The sequence below is a fragment of the Polypterus senegalus genome, chromosome 4 (genome assembly GCF_016835505.1).
Source record: "Polypterus senegalus isolate Bchr_013 chromosome 4, ASM1683550v1, whole genome shotgun sequence".
NCBI lineage: Eukaryota > Metazoa > Chordata > Cladistia > Polypteriformes > Polypteridae > Polypterus > Polypterus senegalus.
Window position 1 is genome coordinate 51,518,149 of NC_053157.1, and position 19,815 is coordinate 51,537,963.

General features: G+C 40.3%; 1 protein-coding gene across 1 annotated transcript; it reads right to left on the minus strand.

The window, feature by feature from the left end:
• Positions 1–443: 443 nt before the first annotated feature.
• atp5fa1 (ATP synthase F1 subunit alpha) lies at positions 444–15,216 on the minus strand. Its single transcript, XM_039750612.1, has 12 exons — positions 15,071–15,216; positions 14,179–14,257; positions 7,178–7,347; positions 6,675–6,848; positions 6,382–6,548; positions 5,910–6,058; positions 3,073–3,224; positions 2,475–2,699; positions 1,473–1,580; positions 1,219–1,363; positions 969–1,119; positions 444–656 (listed from the first exon to the last, which is right to left on the minus strand). Exons 1-12 carry the CDS (start codon positions 15,128–15,130, stop codon positions 575–577), a joined length of 1,662 nt encoding a protein of 553 aa, XP_039606546.1. The 5' UTR covers positions 15,131–15,216; the 3' UTR covers positions 444–574.
• Positions 15,217–19,815: the final 4,599 nt, after the last annotated feature.

Here is a 19,815-nt window from a genome sequence, read left to right on the forward strand (position 1 = left end):
AGTCGGCGGTTTCATTTTGCGGATGTGCTCTACCCCCCCACCCCCGTCTATCAGTGGCTAAGCGAGTTTCTCTCTCGTTGGTCCTTCCTTGTTGGTTTCACTTTGGCGACAGTCACTTTTTCAGCTTCACGCTATAGCCTCATACTTATGTCGTCTCCCGACTCGTTAAATTGGGGCCACCTTGCCTGCTCTTGGAGCTTCACGCTTTAGCCTCGCACATCCTGGGCCACACACACACACACACTTCCATTTTTAGAATTTTTTATATAAGAAAATCCAGAAAGACTTACTTCATGATTACTTTGAGGAACTAACTTGAATTCAATACAGTAGAGCAAATACAAGAATCATTTCCAGTAAGATGAACAAGCTAAAGTGTGGCTATAATATTATGCATTCTTTAATTTATTAAAAGATAAATAAAGCACCACATACTCCACAAACCATATTGGAATCCCTTTATTCTCATAAAGAGAAATAACCTGTACAATGAGGGACGCTTATTTTCAATAACGTTCACATAAACCAATATTAAGCAGAAACTGACAGACAGAATACCAATAGGAAGATGTCATTATGCTTCAAAGGTAGACAGGAAATTCAGGACAATTTCTTTCAATTTAGCCTCTGCCTGCTCAGATATTTTACCATCAGCCCTGTAAGAGAGGTTTAAAAAAAAAATTAGTTTACCAGATTAACATTAAATGAACAAACCATATCTTGTCTACAATATTCAAAAGTGTTAAGAGAATCATTTGGTATTGGTTTCATCAAATTTAATTTTAAGCAGGGCAGCTTGAGGTCAGGAGAGTACAAGATTAAAGACAATGAGGAAGAGGAGGAGAAAAATGAACCACAAAAAACTCATTATGAGAACTTCCCAATAAACAGTACTCTGACACTACAAAATGGACACACTAAAGAGACTGCAGGAACTGAACATGCATACGGTTTCAAGATTACAATACCTGATTGTTGCCAGAAGTTGTTGGTGCTGACTGATGACATGTTGCAGAAAAGCACTTTCAAATTTAGTAATTTTACTGGGCTCTAGTTTGTCAAGGTGACCTCGGACACCAGCATAGATTACAGCTACTTGTTCCTCAATTGCCATTGGACCTAAGAGAAGGGTTATAAGAATTAACAAAAACAAAATATATTATTTGATCCGTTATTTTAAAAAAGTAAATGCCAAACCATGTCAGTTTAGTCACTTACAGTACTGTCCCTGCTTCAGCAACTCTGTTAGTCGTACACCACGATTGAGCAGCTGCTGGGTAGCGGCATCCAAATCAGAACCAAACTGGGCAAAAGCAGCTACCTCACGGTACTGGGCCAACTCCAGCTTCATGGTACCAGCAACCTTAAAAGAATACAAAGAACTACTCAAGAACCCTATTTACAAATTATAATTTTGGTTATAAGGTTACTTTTATTTGAGTGTTATTCCCTCATTGCCCCCCCCAACAAACCTGCTTCATAGCTCTTGTTTGAGCAGCTGACCCCACTCGAGACACAGAAAGGCCAACATTGATGGCAGGGCGGATACCTTTGTAGAACAGCTCAGTTTCCAAGAAAATCTGTAGACAGTAATAAATAATTTTAAAATGCACCATACATCTATTATTTTAAATACCAAGAACAAGCAAACAAACTATATTAAAACAAGACAGTTAAATGTTTTCAATAAAACTGCTTTATACCATAAGAGCTCAGGGTTATAATATGCCTAGCATTTTCAAGAGCAGGGAGCTACCTACTTCATCCACTTTGAAAATTAATAAATTCCCAGGTAAAGAGCACGTGTGAAAAATGGCAGGCCACTCATCTCAGGAAAGTCAAGATGGAAATTTTCCAGGTTGGTGTTAAAATGTCAAGTAAAGCATGCAAAAATATTACGTCCCTTTTATGAATAACATATTTAATGCTCATGCAAGTAAACCTAACATGATATACTCTGCTAATGAATTGAAAGTCTTCAACTGCTTAGTACAAATGTTTCGCATTTTGTTAACTGTCTGGAAACGGGATGAATATTAGGATACATCTCTTCTCCATTAACACACAGAACTACTTAGCAGATGCTGCCATCAGTTAAGCAGAGGGAGCATGTCACATTATACCTCATTACACATCTTCAAGAAACTATTCTTATTGTATATTTTGGACTGTTTTATCAGCCATAATTGGTTGACCATACAGCAATGCCTTATTTTATCAATAATTAGCTGTGAATAACAGGTCACTAGTTGAATGAATTGTGAAACCACATTTTAACCTTTCCTTTTTTTTGTTTTTTGTAAAAGCCAATAAATGTAAACATCCCAAAACTCAATGTATCCAAGCCTTTTCCATCCATATTAAACTGATTTAAATATAGCCCAATTGTGTGTGTGACAATATCCAATCTGGTAACTATGGTGCCACATACAAAATCAGAATGTGAAGTATTAAGTTTAATAAGAAACATTAACCTGCCCATCGGTGATAGAGATGACATTAGTTGGAATGTAGGCTGACACATCACCAGCCTGGGTTTCAATCACAGGCAGAGCAGTGAGGGATCCACCACCAAAATTGTCATTCATCTTGGCAGCTCTCTCAAGCAGACGAGAGTGCAGGTAGAACACATCACCAGGGTAGGCTTCACGACCAGGTGGACGACGGAGCAAGAGAGACATCTGACGATAGGCAACAGCCTGTAAAAATCAAAAGTTTTCATCTTACACAATTGAAAAATGCTCAAATGGATAACCTGAACAATTTAAAAAACACACACTATAATCAAAATAAAACCAAACGTTATGCTTTTCACATCAAACTTAGACACCTAAAGCTTTTCATACAGTTCTTTCAATGGCACTATAAATATTATTATAAAATATTTAGCAAAATATTTACTTTACAGCAGTAGGATTTGTAATGGGACTATTCAAAAAGAAAAAATGTTTAAAGAAAATAAAGCCAAGTTTTTCTGAAACATAGAATCTTCTTTCAGTTTATTAAAACAAGATGTTAATAATTGACCTGTAGGAAAGGAATGCAAAAACATGCTTCACTGTAACCACTGACCTGCTTGGACAAATCATCATAAATGATAAGAGCATGTTTTCCATTGTCTCTGAAATATTCTCCCATAGAACAGCCAGAATAGGGTGCCAGATATTGTAAAGGAGCTGCATCAGAAGCAGTAGCAGAAACCACAATTGTGTATTTCATTGCATCTGGAAAAATATGGAAACAAAAAAAACTCAATCACTAAGGAAAGCATACAAGCACTTTGTGAAAAACTCTTCCCTGTGTACTTCTAAGGCGAATCATGCTACACCTCTTCGAGATACCAAATACAGCATTAACCATACGGATTCAAAAAGTATCATAATACATTTATTTTGTAGCAAAAATCAACAGCAACCTTTTCAAGTTCATGAGAGTTAGGGGCGGAAGACCACCGAGAATGTTAAAATTCAGAGATACTACTTTGACACCCCTTAACACACAGGCAAACGGGTGGAAGGCTTTGGAAGACAGCCAGGAAAGTTTCAGGCTCAAGGAGATGTTGGGTTTGGAGGTTAAGTGTGGCAGATGAAGTTGCCACTGACCCCAGGCAAGCTGTGTGAAGCAGTGTTTGAAACATCAGTTAAACGGAGGAGAAAAAAAAAAAAACAGCCAAGGGACCAGTACATCTACAGCTCCAGACAAGGAGACTCCCCTGCTCACTTACAATTGACAGATCACTGGACAGACATGCAGATTTTCAACACCTACCCCATCTTAAAGTTAAAAAAAAAAAAAATTTATATACACTAACCAAAGTCAGTCAGTCAGACAGACGGACATTTTTTTTTTTTTTTTCAGTCACAGAACATCACTTTTTTCACATTTTGTTATGTTACATCCTTATTCCAAAATGGAATTTTTTTCCTCAGAATTCTACACACAACACCCCATAATGACAACGTGAAAAAAGTTTGAGGTTTTTGCAAATTTATTAAAAAAAAACTGAGAAATCACATGTACATAAGTATTCACAGCCTTTGCTCAATACTTTGTCGATGCACATTTGGCAGCAATTAAAGCCTCAAGTCTTTTTGAATATGATGCCACAAGCTTGGCACACCTATCCTTGGCCAGTTTCGCCCATTCCTCTTTGCAGCACCTCTCAAGCTCCATCAGGTTGGATGGGAAGCGTCGGTGCACAGCCATTTTAAGATCTCTCCAGAGATGTTCAATCAGATTCAAGTCTGGGCTCTGGCTGAGCCACTCAAGGACATTCACAGAGTTGTCCTGAAGCCATTCCTTTCATATCTTGGCTGTGTGCTTAGGGTCATTGTCCAGCTGAAAGATAAACTGTTGCACCAGTCTGAGGTCAAGAGTGCTCTGGAGCAGGTTTTCATCCAGGATGCCTCTGTACATTGCTGTAGTCATCTTTCCCTTTACCCTTGACTAGTCTCCCAGTTCCTGCCACTGAAATACATCCCAACAGCATGATGCTCCCACCACCATGCTTCATTGTAGGGATGGTATTGGCCTGGTGATAAGAGGTGCCTGGTTTCCTCCAAACGTGACGCCTGGCATTCACACCAAAGTGTTCAATCTTTGTCTCATCAGACCAGAGAATTTTGTTTCTCATGGTCCGAGAGTCCTTCAGGTGCCTTTTGGCAAACTCCAGGCAGGCTGCCATGTGCCTTTTACTAAGGAGTGGCTTCTGTCTGGCCACTCTACCATACAGGCCTGATTGGTGGATTGCTGCAGAGATGGCTGTCCTTCTGGAAGGTTCTCCTCTCTACACAGAGGACCTCTGATAGAGTGACCATCGGGTTCTTGGTTACCTCCCTGACTAAGGCCCTTCTCCCCCGATCGCTCAGTTTAGTTGGCCGGCCAGCTCAAGGAAGAGTCCTGGTGGTTTCGAACTTCTTCCACTTACGGATGATGGAGGCCCCTGTGCTCATTGGGACCTTCAAAGCAGCAGAAATTTTTCTGTAACCTTCCCCAGATTTGTGCCTCGAGACAATCCTGTCTTGGAGGTCTACAGACAATTCCTTTGACTTCACGCTTGGTTTGTGCTGTGACATGAACTGTCAACTGTGGGACCTTATATAGACAGGTGTGTACCTTTCCAAATCAAGTCCAATCAGCTGAATTTACCACAGGTGGACTCCAATTAAGCTGCAGAAACATCTCAAGGATGATCAGGGGAAACAGGATTCAACTGAGCTCAATTTTGAGCTTCATGGCAAAGGCTGTGAATACTTATGTACATGTGCTTTCTCAATTAATTTTTTTTTTTTTTTAAATAAATTTGCAAATACCTCAAGTAAACTTTTTTCACGTTGTCATTATGGGGTGCAGTGTATAGAATCCTGGAGGGAAAAAATTAATTTAATCCATTTTGGAATAAGGCTGTAACATAACAAAATGTGGAAAAAGTGATGCAATGTGTGTGGAAAAAGTGATGCGATGTGAATACTTTCCGGATGCACTGTATACACACACACCATGATTATATTAAGATATATTGACCAGCTATTTACTTAATTATACCTGGATGATCCAATTTAATTAAAGGAAAACATCCTTCAAGATACATGTATCACTTAAAACATCTTTTCAGAGGTGGAATTAATTTCTTCACTGTGCATTCCATTTCAAAGCAAAGCCATTCTGCTGTCCACAATACAATTTACACATACATTTATAAGCAAAATTCTCAGTGTATTCATACTCAAAACTCAGGAAACATTTACAAATAATTAAAAGCAAAGTTAATAAAGCAATCTATAGCATATAAAACATAGCTTACAATGTAAATGAGTCTTAAAATGAATACTAAATCAACCTGTTACTACTGGTATAAAAAAATCCAACAAAATGGATGAAAGAGATGGTACATATCACCTTAACCTCACCTGCATCAGTGAGCCTTTTCACAAGCTGTGCCACTGTAGACCTCTTCTGTCCAATGGCAACATAGATGCAATACAATTTCTTCTTTTCATCAGTTCCATCATTAAATCTCTTCTGGTTAATGATTGTGTCAATAGCAATAGCGGTTTTTCTGATGAAGAAACCACAGTTGTTAAACATTTTTCTGTCATAATCACGTTTCAGCCTGTTTAAACCTCTCTTTTACTTGCACTTATCAGAAATAATCTGATAATTCCTATTTTCTGGCAATAAGATACCCCACACTAAAAGCACAACAAGCAAGTTAATTTGAACCCCACCACAATTATTTAAAAGAGATAGATATCTATAATGTGTATATCTATATCATATCTATATACACACACAGACTCTCTCTCTCTCTCCATCTATATAAAATATTTAGCATATTTATGTATATAAGAAAATGAATTTTAGTTGCATGCCTTGTCTTACCCAGTCTGCCTATCTCCAATGATAAGCTCTCGCTGTCCACGACCAATGGGTACCAGACTGTCAACGGCCTTGATCCCAGTCTGCATTGGTTCTCGTACGGAAATACGGGGAATGATACCAGGAGCTTTAAGACCAACTCTTCTGCGTGTTTTTGCACCAAGAGGACCCTATCACAAGACAAATATTGGTATTCTAATCCTTAAGAAAAGGCAAGCAAAACACACACTTTAGCCTAACACCCAGCCCTCCAATTAACAGCCAGTAAGGAAGAAGATACCAAAACAAATGCATACCTTTCCATCAATAGCATTACCAAGGGCATCCACTACACGGCCCAGCAGCTCTTCTCCAACTGGCACGTCTACAATAGCTCCAGTTCTCTTCACAATATCTCCCTCCTTGATTAACTTGTCATTTCCAAATACGACAACACCAACGTTGTCAGGTTCCAAGTTCAAGGACATACCCTTACAGAGAGTACAAGTAGTGTTACACCCAATAATTACATTACACAAATATTAACACAATTATAGTGAAAACTAAAGAGCCATGCAATTCCATCTGGATATCATGCAATCACCAGTCTTTAGTGAAGGCTTTGAAGTTACTATTTTATTTTTTTTGTTAATACTTTGTTTTTGCTTGTACTTCTGTAAACTGTTAAATTTCCCCTCTGGAACAAATATGAAATATTATAAGAAACAAAAATGCTGTTAGTATACATTTTTATGCCAATAGCCACTTTAATGGAACATTTAAACTACACCATGATTTTAATAACCATTACAATATTTACCTTCAGCCCGGAGGAGAATTCCACCATCTCTTCAGCTTGAACATTTCTGAGGCCGTAAACTCTAGCAATACCATCACCAATGGAAAGCACACGCCCAGTCTCCTCCAGATCAGCTCCAGTACTGGCTCCCAGTATGCGTTCCTCCAAAATGGAAGACACTTCAGCAGTGCCTAAACAGAATTTTATATTCATTATATGCATGGCAAAAATACTTTCAAAGACTGCATAATGCATTATGTTCTTATAAAATGCTCTCTGCAGTAAACATGCCACAGAAAAATCAAACGCCTTTGTTAATGTGTATACACTAAGGTTTTGACTTAAATATTTGTACAACCAGGTCAACTGCGTGTTTGCTAGCAAAGTAGTATTACAACTATATATATATATATATATATATATATATATATATATATATATATATATATATATATATATATATATATATATATATATATATATATATATATATATATATATATATATATATATATATATATAAAACCTTTGTATGAATAATTTAAGGGACATATCACACTGACTCAGGAGCAGTAGCAGTGCTTTGATCATGCTGTTTAAAGCAGGGATAACCTCACCTAGGAATATAGTCAAAATGTGAAAGACACACACCAAGGACCTACAAATGCCACAGACTTGCTATCCTCTAAAGTGGACTCATTCATTACTGGAGACAAGGTAGTTAAACCTCTCAATTGCAAGGCCCTGTGGATGGATAATACTTGCTCAGAGTTCCCAAAGGCACTGGATGTTGCTGGGCTGTCAGGTAGAGATGCCTCAGTAACACAGCATGAAGGTAAAGGACAATGCCTCTGGATTGGCAAACTGGTGTGGGGTGGTTTCCATCTTTAATAGAAGGCGACAGGAGGTTGTGATCCAACTTTATGGGGAAAACCACAACAGGGATCTGGATAGGAGGATCCACCTGTTTCAATCAGTTGGGGACTAATCAGCTGATGCTGGTGCCTCATTTTCATTTTCGATCTCCAAATCACTTGCATCAGAATTGGAGCCCAGTAAGTCAAAAGTCCCATTCAGGAATACGCAAATCGTCCACTGAGCATTATTGCTTTGGACATTCGCTTCGCTCTCTCACCAGATCAGCCTTTAGCTCTGGCAGGCGGCATCTGTATGAAGACAGCTGCTCTGCTGCACATTCCTGCCAGCTGATGAAAACAAAATATACAGCCCTCAAAGAATTAAGGAAAACAGGTGTTATTTACTTAAAACTGAAGTAAAATAACTTAAAACACTAAAATTACCAGTCAAAGTATTACTTTGATCAAACAATGCAAGTATAAGCAAACCATTTCAAAATAGCCTACAGGATTTACACAAAAAAATTACACTAAGACCAACAAAACTATTACAATGAAATCATTTTAAACCGACGCTTACACTTAATGTAAACAAGATAGGAATCCAAAGGAAATAAAATACTAATCATAATTGAACTACAGGGCATGAACATTACAGTCTGGACTAACAATCTACTCTGCTGTAAGGTGAATTGGGCAGCATACAAGCAAAAACAAAAAAATTCTAACATACTGTACTCCAGTTTAAAAATTCCAAAGTTCCGTCAAATACTTCACAGAAAAAACTATAGCATTTGTAAACAAGTTCTGTCATATATTGCACAAATACATTTTAAAAAAAAAAAAAAAAAAACTCAAACCTGTAACATTTCCCAGGGAAAATTAAATGCTTTAGCAGATCAAGCAAATATCCCTGAGGCAGGAAACAGGGTGGGATGGGGCAATAAACTCTGAGCTGCCCACATCTAACTATGCAAATGCAGTTAACATTATATGGGTGGGTTTGAAAGCCTAACCCTGCCCCCCTCTGCGACCAGCAGCAATAACCTACTCCACCTATGTACTTGCTTTGCGCACGCGTAATAATCTATCCTGTTAGGTTACATGAGACAGTGAGTATACATGCTTGATTGTTTTTTGCTAAACGAGTACCATACTTGATTTTAATTTGCACATCGTTAAAACAAGAATTAAGATATCGTACACGATACATACCACACACTCCTCATTCGCTGACTTAACTAAGTAAAAGCCCAAGCACATCAATAGGGCCCTATGATTTCCGCGATGCGGAAAAAACACGGACTGAATCACAGAATTAACTCATAAAAATGGATTTTAGATTTAAAAAATGGAAATGTGCAGAATTTAGAGACAGAGGGGTGACTGTCACAAAATTGCCCAATAAATTAAACGATTGAATAATGTGTAGTTCTATCATTCAGATACTATTTTCTAGTTTGCAGTTTTTCAAGTGAATGCAATTCTTTGTAGAAATTCAGTCATGCCTCTATTTGCGTGCGTGTTTCCTGTATGTTTTCTCGTGAAAGGCACACAATTAGCCAACTGCACAAGACAAAAATGTAGACACGAGCAGTATTAAGATACCCTAACTACATCGAAAAAACGAAACATGAGCTTAACTACAAATTTGAGGGCACCACAATATCCCGGCAACTTTTACAAATCTAGACAAAAACTTTTCTGCAAGTTTTGCCAGCTTACCATAGACTAGACATGAAAAGATACTTGCAATGCCCACATCCAACCTAAAATCCAACTCAAGAACAAGGAGAAATTAAGATCAATAAGTGTTCCCTTTCAGGTAACAATAGAGGAAACAAAATCGTCAGATGCAAGACACCAGTTTGTGGAGGACTTTATGGTCAGACATCCTGCTCGAAAAGATGACGAATATCTGTCCTCTCTTTATTAAGCATTGTAAACAAAGAGGCACGTTGCCAGAAAATGAGTGCAGACTATGTCAAACTCATTTGCCCCATGTCTTTGAACATCATATGGACGCCGTTCTTCAAAAGATTTGTGGCAGTAAAATTTATGTTGTAGTTTATGAAACCACAGATAGCCGAGACCACATAGTTCAACATAGTGATACGTAAACATCTGGCTGTATGGTAATTCTTTTAAGTAGGCAGTTCTAATCGTACATGAAATTATAGTTAACAGTCTTTCCTGTAGAAAAATGTTATTAGTGAATGGCACTGGTTGTTAACGGGTTCACTTTTAAAAATTAACAATGATGTTTCTGGATTTAATAAATATTTTGCCTCGCATAGACAAGGCATGCAAGGGCCACATCTGCCCAAGTCTGTAACTGAAGAATCGGAAGAACATGCTTCTCCGAAGATACAACCCATGTTTAACTCCCAGATTTAGTGTCTTGCAGATTATTTTGTTTTGTAATTAATTTTAAGATATGCAGTAGATGAAGCTACAGATGTAATGATGCACGTTTGCAATCTGTAAACATTTAAGTTTTAAGAATCATTAGAAATAATTTACATAATTACAGGTACTAAAGACCAGTACTTTTTGGCAGATGTTATCTTTGTAGAGAGCTGCAACTTTTCCACCTTTACAAAGGCAGCCCTTCAGTCACTTTACAAAAACCAGCTAAAAGGGGTTAGGCCTAACAGTGTACATTCAGCCTACTTGTGTCATGACAGAAGAAAACACCTGGCAGCACTATAAATACTTTAGTGAGGCTGCATCACCAGTGATGTGGGTAAAGTCTGCCTTCTTCAAGAAGCCAGCCAGCCAGCCTCCCCGCCAGGAACCCCACCCCCCCACCGAGGCAAAAAACACCAGGTGGAATAGCTGGTTTGAATCAGCAGGGTACCTCGCTGAACATATTCACCTCTACAAAAAGATCTCTGCCCAAGAACACGTTAGCTCAGGCTGTAACAAATATCCTAGACCCTAAATGTGAAGTTAACCTTCATCGAGAATGCATCAAACCAGTAACAGCTCTTGCAACTCTGGAGGGCACTCACTGTCCAACTGCAGTCTCAGTATAAAGCATCACGGAGCATCTGGGTTCCTACATGATGAATGGAACTGCAAATTAAGGTTCAGTTGTGCTAGTGTACGGTTTCATTAAAAGGAATGTAAAGTGCCTTTTAATTGTTTGTTTTGTTGTAGCTCTTACTACCTAGAGTAAAAAAAAATATGAAAAAATAAAATGCATTCCATAGGGCCCTACATCAAACATCACTGCCCACTGTTCTACTAGCTAAATGTCCAGTCATTGGAGAACAAGCTGGAAGACAGAGGAAGAAAGAAGTTCCAACATGACATTTGGACGTCGTTATATCTGCAATATCTAACAGAGAAATGGCTGACTCAGTCTGTACTAGATCATGCGATTCATCCTGTGGAGTCTCTCTCTCCCCCAACACCGCCCCCATATTTACTGTATGGACAGAACAGAGGTATAGGGCAAACTGAAAGATAGAGGCACACAGGGACAGGACACTGGATCACTGCTATATTCCATATAAAAAAGATAGTCATACAACACAGACGCTGACCTCTGTTGGGCACATCTGACCATGCATCATCTTTCTTATGCCAAAATACAAAAGTTAAAGCAAAAAGCTCCAGTCAATCATGAGTTTGCTGCTTTGGACAGACCAAAGACCAGAAAGCACCAAGTGCTGATGACTGGGATGCATTCAGGGGTATCTTGGATGGTGACATCAATGGGTTTACAGAAACAGTGACTTGTTATACTTGAATCCCCTAAATTAAATAGCACAATTTGTGATGCACTAAATGCTCACACCACTGCACTCACCTCAGGCCTTGTGTCTGTACAAGCTGGCATTGTAATCGTCCATATTCCCAATCTAAAGAAACTTGTGAAAGCTGCTAAACAATAATTAAGAGTGAAAAAGCAATATAGATAGTCTGAACTTAGGCACATGTGGACAGGTCTGCAGACTATAAAGTAAAGACTCACAGTATGGTGGACTGCTGACAACTATCCTAACTTCTTATGCACACTTCATTGTGAATGCTGCAAAGACCAGTCGGCAGTACAATACATCTGGAGAGCAGCTCAATAAGGAAACAGTGCTCGCTTTATCAGAAGACAACTTAAGGAGAACTTTCAGGGAAGTGAACGCATGGAAGGCAGCAAATCCAAACAGCATTCCAGAACACATTTTCAAGATCATATGATTAGTGTACACCACTGTTCTCTGTGATTTTTTCCTTAACTCTGTATGTTGCACCAACATGCTTTAAAAGATCCACTATGTCCCTCTACCTGTCCAAATGACTATAGTTCTGTCGCACTAATGACTACAGCAATGAAGTGTTTCAAGAGGCTACTCAAAAACAAAATATGCTGCTTTCTACCAAAAAGAACTGGATCAATTACAGTTCTTGAATCACTCAGGTAGATTCACAGAGATTGCTGTTACTTTGATCTTTCATTCAGTACTGGTCCACTTGGAAAATAGTGCAAATGCTATTTATAGAATATAGCTGTACATTTAACACCATATATCCCTCTAAACACCACCAAGCTCATGAACCTGCACCTGAGCACTTCATTGTGCAGCTGAGTTTTTAACGGACAGGGAGGACACAGGTGGTTTGAGTAGATGGCCACACTCTAAAAACAGGCACTCCACAGGGCTGTGTTCTGAATCCACTGTTGCGATTTCTCTACACACGACTTGAGCATCATTGTCAAGTCTGCCAATTTCACAGCTGTGGTAGGCCTGATATCTAGCAACAACTGACAGGTTTACTTGGATGAAGTTTACAGTCTGTCACACTGGTGTCAGGACAACAGTCTACTCCCGAATGTCCGCAAGATAAACAAGCTGACCACCCCCCTCAGTATTAACAGCACTTAGGTGGAGAGTCCACATCAAAGAGACCCGACCTGGGCCAAGCACAAATACACCTTGGCGAAGGCACGAACCATAACATCTTTACAACCTCAAATACCTCAGGGATTTCAGGCTGCTCTTCCAAATAAAGAAATTCAACATATCCACCATCGAGAGTATTCTGAAAGAAATTATCGCCTGGTTTAGAAACAGCAGCATGGAGCAGGACACAAGGATGTGTGGTGCAGTCAACTGAAAAGCATTCATTACACCACGCGAACAACGGACTCTTTTCTGTGGCGAGGTCAGGTAAATGGTGGCCTAAATTCCAAGTCATAGAGACTGGGGAGGAGTGCCCGCCCATTCCCCAGTCCCAACCCTGCATGTTGTATAAGGAAAGTGTCTAGTATTATATAAAGTCCTATTGGCAATTCTCCTACATAAAGATATTCGAATTGTTTACCTATCATCACATATTTTAATATTTTTAAATATTTATAAAGTCATATTACTATTGTCCCTTTATATTCTTCCTAAAAGTTTTAAGCATTTTACTATATATTATACATACCGTACAATTTGTATGGGACACAAAATTTTATTTGAAAGAAGCCAGTTAAGGTGGTTTGGCCATTTGATTAAGAAGCCTCCCTGGGGAGATGTTTCAGGCATTTCCAACCTGGAAGAGACCTCGAGGCAGACCAAACACCCACTGGAGAGATTTTTTAGCTGACCTGGGAATGCCTCAATATCCCCGAAGGACCTGGAGGAGGTAGTGGGGAAAAAGGGACATCTGGGCATCTTTGTTTAGACTGCTATCCCTGCAACCTGGATCCAGACAAGAGGCAGAAAATGGATGGAATGTTGCGCTGAATGACTTAGTATAAACTTTCCATTATCAAACCTGCACTACACTCCCATGTCTATTCTAGCACCACAGGGAGCCTGTCTGGAACCAGCCCTGGACCTACTGCCACGCCATTATAGGGTATACTCATACAATGGCCAGTTACCCAGTTTACTACACCACCATTTAGCCTTGTCAAAACACTAATTTTACAAAAAATACAGAAAATCTTAAGGGGCATTTGTTAAATGTATTACTTGTGAAATATTCAGACAGACTACAGAAAATGGCTTTAATATTATTTTACATTTAACCTGTCTAGATACTGTCACAATCATTATCCAACAGCTTTAAGCTCATGTTTAAGTTCCATAGTATTTGTTTAAATTGGGTTTTGAAAAGGACAAAAGAATTCAGAATAATTCAAGTTCAATAATGGAGGAAACAACGAACCTGTTTTTTGCAGCCATGAGCTTGACGTGTGGAGGTTTTTGGCACTTACACAAGCTGCAGCAAGGGCATTTCTGGAGATCTGGAGGGCAAAGACAAACAGATTTAAAATTGTAACATTATAAAACTACTAACAGAACGTAAAACACTACAGAAAACCACTGAAAATTGCTTTTTGACATTGAAATCCACTTTAGATAACTTCTAGTAGTATAATCGGACTATAACCTCAACACCCGTGATAAATTCAAAGAAAAACTGCAATAAACGATTGACAGTAGCTTAACAGCGAGCCTCCGTAACACGTAAAATTTGTTGACAGTAGCTTAACAGCGAGCCTCCGTAACACGTAAATTTGGGCAGGCACCTCACCTTTTACAGCCTTCAGTGGCCTCTGTGACAACTACTCTACAGCACAATAATATACTTATAGCAAGCATGATCCCTAAATCACCTTGACAGCTTCACCCAAATACTAACCACACTGCTGGAAAAAGGTCAGCAAATGGAAAAAGAAATACAAATATTTTTCCAATTCACCTACATATCACAATAAAACGAGCTACCAATTCTGTTCCTAACGAACGCTCGGCAGGCCTGACCTTCACATTGCGGACATCCACCACAACCTGCACTTAAAAGCAGAGCTAGAGCCCTATGATGTGTCATTAAGGGAACAAAAACGAAAACGAATAACTATGAAATCATACATATTGAAGCACAAAAAGTTACAAAAACAAAAAAGTAAAGTTTAACCCAAAGACAGAAACAGGCCCAATGTGCAAGATGGCGGGATCCACATCTTGTCAAGCTCTGCAAGCCCGACTTCTGTGATTCAATCACTAGCACCCAAAAGCAATTGCAAATGAACAGCCATTCAACTGTAATAACTTACAATGCCGGTGTGCCGAGGCAGGGTGCGAGCAAGTGCTGCTGCGACGCGAACTGATAACATTTTGCCAAGAACACTAACGAATCAACTGCAGCAAGGTGTCCTCCACAAGCCGGCTGGGAGTAAAGAAGATGGAGGGAAGGCGGAGCTTCTGAGTCTTGGAGGTCACAATATGACCGGGAAGCTGTCATCACCGTCCCACCCATTTCGTAATTTAAACATTTTTGTAGACTTTATTTTTATTTTTTTATTTTGTTACATTTCAAAATAAACGAGATCAGTTTCAACACCTATATTCTTATGTCATATTTTTTAGTATTACAATATATTTGTTCAGTTCTCCTTGCATACAAGGAAGTTGGGCGGATCTGTCCGATCTTTTGAATGGTCACCTTGTCCTTTTACTCAGAAGTAATATAGAAAGATATGTGCAGAATTCCTTTTAAGTTTAAGCTAAAAAATAATGTAAAATCACTTCTAAATGTATATTGATTTTAAAGATGTACCTCTGGTACCATGCACAAGCATTAAGAGTTGAGACATTATGTTCGTGATATGTTCTAAGTCAAGCAAGCTTTTTTCTGTGTCACCATTGACTTGCTCTGTGAATTCTATATTTGCCCTGTACCCTTCGACCCTTTCAGTTAAGTGGGAACTGCTATTGAAAATTGGCTCTGGCTTTCCCTGTCCTGGAGAAAATGATTTTGGAAAACTAAAAGATTCTTAAAATTACAAATACAATTTTGAACTTGAACTCTGATTCCAAATCGCTTTATCCAGACCGTTGGTGGTCGGGGTGTCAGCGGGAGCAAATCCCAGCTAGCAAGGCAGGAATAAACCCTGGATAGGGCGCCAGTTCATCATAGGACAAACCCACACTAGGGCCAATTTAGCATCACCAATTCACCAAAACTGCATGTCTTTAGACAGTGGGAATAAACCTATTGCAGATAGGGTGAGAATAGGGAGACTCCACACAGGGAAGACCTAAGAAGTGAACCCTGGTCCCCTTTGGCAGCAGAGCTACCGTTGTGCCGCCCAAGCTCTGATTGGTAAATATAAATGCATATAAATGTACACAGGCTTTTAAATTACAATTAGCTCAAACGGTTTCCTAAAAAATCCCTGCAGTAAGTTACGCTGAATACCCAATTTCATTTGCAAAGTGGATGTGTTACACTGCAGGGGTGCCCAATGCGTCGATCGCGATCAACCGGTAGATCGCAAGGGTAGTGCGGGTTGATCACGTTGCATTCAAAAAAATGTTTTTAAACGTTAGTCAATCATATATGCTCCCTATGGCGTTTGCCATTTGATTGACATACAGGGCGGCCAGTCTGGGATCTTTTTTCCTTCTTACACACTGGTCATCCCGCACGCACGATCAAACGCGCGAGCTACTGCAAACCTCCGGCTGTGATCTAGTTAGCCTTCCAATTTACATAGACTAGAGATTGGATTTAAAAAAAATGTTTGGGGAGGGTATGGGCTGGATGTGGAATTGGAAGAGGATTTTTTTCTCACAATGTCACAATCGAAGTGCGTTTGTCTGACGTCCGAGGTTCGATCGCCAATGAGGGGTGCAATGGAGAGTGTATGCCCGATGAGCCCAAAATAGGGCGAAACAAGTGTCGCGTACTTTTTGCATTATTTGACATTTAACTATGTAACATTCTATGTTCTGCTTCTCGCAACTGAGAGGGCATCCGTGACGGATGTTTGCCGACTTGCAGACCAACCACACACAGGAGAAAATAAAACAAACCCTTTAGAGAGATAGCAGAGACACTAGGAGTCGGCAAATCAACCATTTGGTATATTCTTAAAAAGAAGAAACGCGCTGGTGAACTCAGCCGCATCAGAAGATCTGGAAAACCGCAGAATCCATCTGTGCTGGATGATTTCAGAATACTGTCCTTGGTGAAGAAGAACCCTTTCACATAGCTTTTTTGATAATTGCCAAGAAGTAGCACATTCTAGGTGCCAGAAACACAGTTTCTTGAAGCAAGCCAGTACTACCACAAATCATTATGACAAGTGAGGTTCTTACATGTTCTTTCAGATAACTGTGGTCTTAATGACCACAGCACCTAACAGTCCAGATTTAGTACAAGTCCCCATTCCTGTCAAAGCCAATGGATCTCTACAGTTCTGCTACAGTGACCAACCAATAACTATTAGCTGCTTTTATGTTACACGTCAGTCATGTTTTACGACACACCAAATCATTTGTGTCTTTCTAAATCCTCAATTTCAAAGCATACCCTGTACATCATTCTTATAAAACATCCTTACACTAAAGTAAGGACTGTGAAAGTGTTATCTTAGTCAGGTATAACGATGATTAAATAGCAGTGCACTATATTAGGCGTGTTGTGTAGTGGCAGTATTGGATAGTGTTCTGGCCTACAGCCAGCTCCTTCGCAGAGTTTTCATTGCAAAAAACATGTGATATAAAAATGCAATCCAACTGGCCATTCAATAGAGTACCTGGATTGCCACGCTCTGTACATTGCAGCTAGACCATTCTTGCAGAAGCAGGAATCGATTTAGAGTTAAAATGAAAAACTCAAAATCAAATGTACCACATAGCAGACAAACTAAAGGAAGCAGAGGAAAATGACATATACAAATAAAAATATCCATCCCGCTATATCCTAACCACAGGGTCCTGCTGGAGCCAATCCCAGCCAACACAGGGTGGAAGGCAGGAAACAAACCCTGGGGAGGGCACCAGCCCACCACAGGGCAAGCACGCACACACAAAGACACGTACCCTAGGGACAATTTAGAATCACCAATGCACCTAACCTGCATGTTTTTGGACTGTGGGAGTAAACCGGAGTACCCAGAGGAAACCCATGCAGACATGGGGAGAACATGCAATCTTAACGCAGGGAGGACCCAGGAAGCGAACCTAGGTCTCCTAACTGCGAGGCAGCAGCACTACCCACTGCGCCACCATGCCACCCCAAATAAAAATATCTCATATCAAAATAATTAGATGCATCAAAAATCTGGAATGTTTAGGCTCTGCATTTATTCAGAGTGTTAGGCAGGGCTGTTTTCACAGCAATTAACTATTATATAGTTGTAGTTATTCGCATTTAATTTTTCCAGTTACTAATCACTACTTTTATTTTTTTCTCTTTCTGGAGTCATGTGGTGGAGCCCAGCCCCAGTATCAGCCGATGAAACTAGTCAACAACCATCTTCATTCTTGAAAAGAATTAGAAATTATATCTGCTTTAACAAATCTTAAACATTTAGATATTAATGTCCAGGTTGTGTTGGGTGGTCTTTTTAGCATTGGAACTTTCAGGGGTTTTATTTTTGTTTTTGCTCCTTTCCTGAGTGTCTGGGCTTGCAAGTGTCCTGGATAAAAAACAAAATCCAGGCCTTTAATGACTTCTTAGGCAGAGCCATCAGCAGTGTGTCTGTCTGTGGAGAGAGTGTCAACCTTGTTGAGAGGTTTAATTACCTTAGCAGTGACATTCATGTCTCTGGTGACTCTTCCTATGAAGTTAGTAGACGGATTGGGAGAGCATAGGGGGTTCATGAGGTCAATGGAAAGAGGTGTGTGGCGCACCTGATATCTATGCAAAAGGACAAAGGTCCAAGTCTTTAGAGTCCTGTTGCTTCCTGCCTTGTGTAAACAAGGCGCTATATAACGCCCGACCCGGCACAGACCACGCTGAGGCACGTGTTCACACTCAAAGACTTTTTATTATTTTTTCTTCAGCCGTGGGCACACGTCTTCCCCGTGTCCCACCGGCCCAACACAGTCCAAAGCACAAACACACAAAAAACCAAATACTTTCCTGCTCCACCACTCCTCCCAGGCAACCTCGTCCTCTTCCTCCCGATTCTGGCTTCGATTGCTGGGAGGCAGGCCCTTTTATGCCCCACCCGGAAGTGCCAGGTGCCTGACCAGCTGGTCTTAATTGCACCTCCGGGTGGGGCTGATAAACCGTCCAGTGTGGTGGCTGGATCTCTGCAGCACCCCCTAGTGGCCACCCCATCTCCCAACCGGGCTGCTGTGGTGGACTCCATGTCCCATGGAGCCACGGGGGAGATTGAGGAGGAATCCACTGCCAGGGAGACTGCCCCCAAGCGCCCCGGGGAAGGTATTGCAATGTCCATAATGGCTCCCCCGGGACGTATGCGGCAGAGGCATCCCGGCTGGGCATGGGATCCAGCTGTCCGTCACACTTGCTATATGTTTGCGGGATATGGATGCTATCCAGTGACCTGAGATGAAGACTGGACTCCTTTGGTACTGTGTCTCTCTAGAGAATCCTTGGGTACTGCTGGTATGACTTTGTGTCTCACGAGCGGTGCTCATGGAATCCAATATGAGGCACCATCACCTGCATTGTGAAAGAGCTTCTATTATGGCACTACAGCCATGTGGCATGATTCCCAGAGGGGAATCCAAGTGGCCTGACCAGGCCAAGAGGTCACCCACATAACACCTGGCTGCAGCAGATAGAGGGTCATTTCCAGAGTGTGGGACTGGACCGTGTGCCTGCCTGGGGGGGTTGCCAACCAGGATCCCCAGCTATTTCATCGTGTGGTGGGTGCGGCAACACAATATACCAGTGCATGCTCCCCAACTTGACTTGACTCCTTTCCTTGACCATCTGCCAATACCATATATTTTTGGACATTGATCATAGCCTTAGATTTAGAGGCTTTTCATCCCCTATTTGTTTTAATCTATCTATTATTATTTCTAAATCACTGAG

Coding starts and splice junctions, on each gene's coding strand:
- atp5fa1 (XM_039750612.1), bottom strand. CDS start 15,130: ATGTTATCAGTTCGCGTCGCAGCAGCACTTGCTCGCACCCTGCCTCGG. Junction 6,059..6,381: donor ATTGGAGATAGGCAGACTGG/GTAAGACAAGGC, acceptor TTTCTTCATCAG/AAAAACCGCTATTGCTATTG. Junction 657..968: donor CAACTTCTGGCAACAATCAG/GTATTGTAATCT, acceptor CCTCTCTTACAG/GGCTGATGGTAAAATATCTG.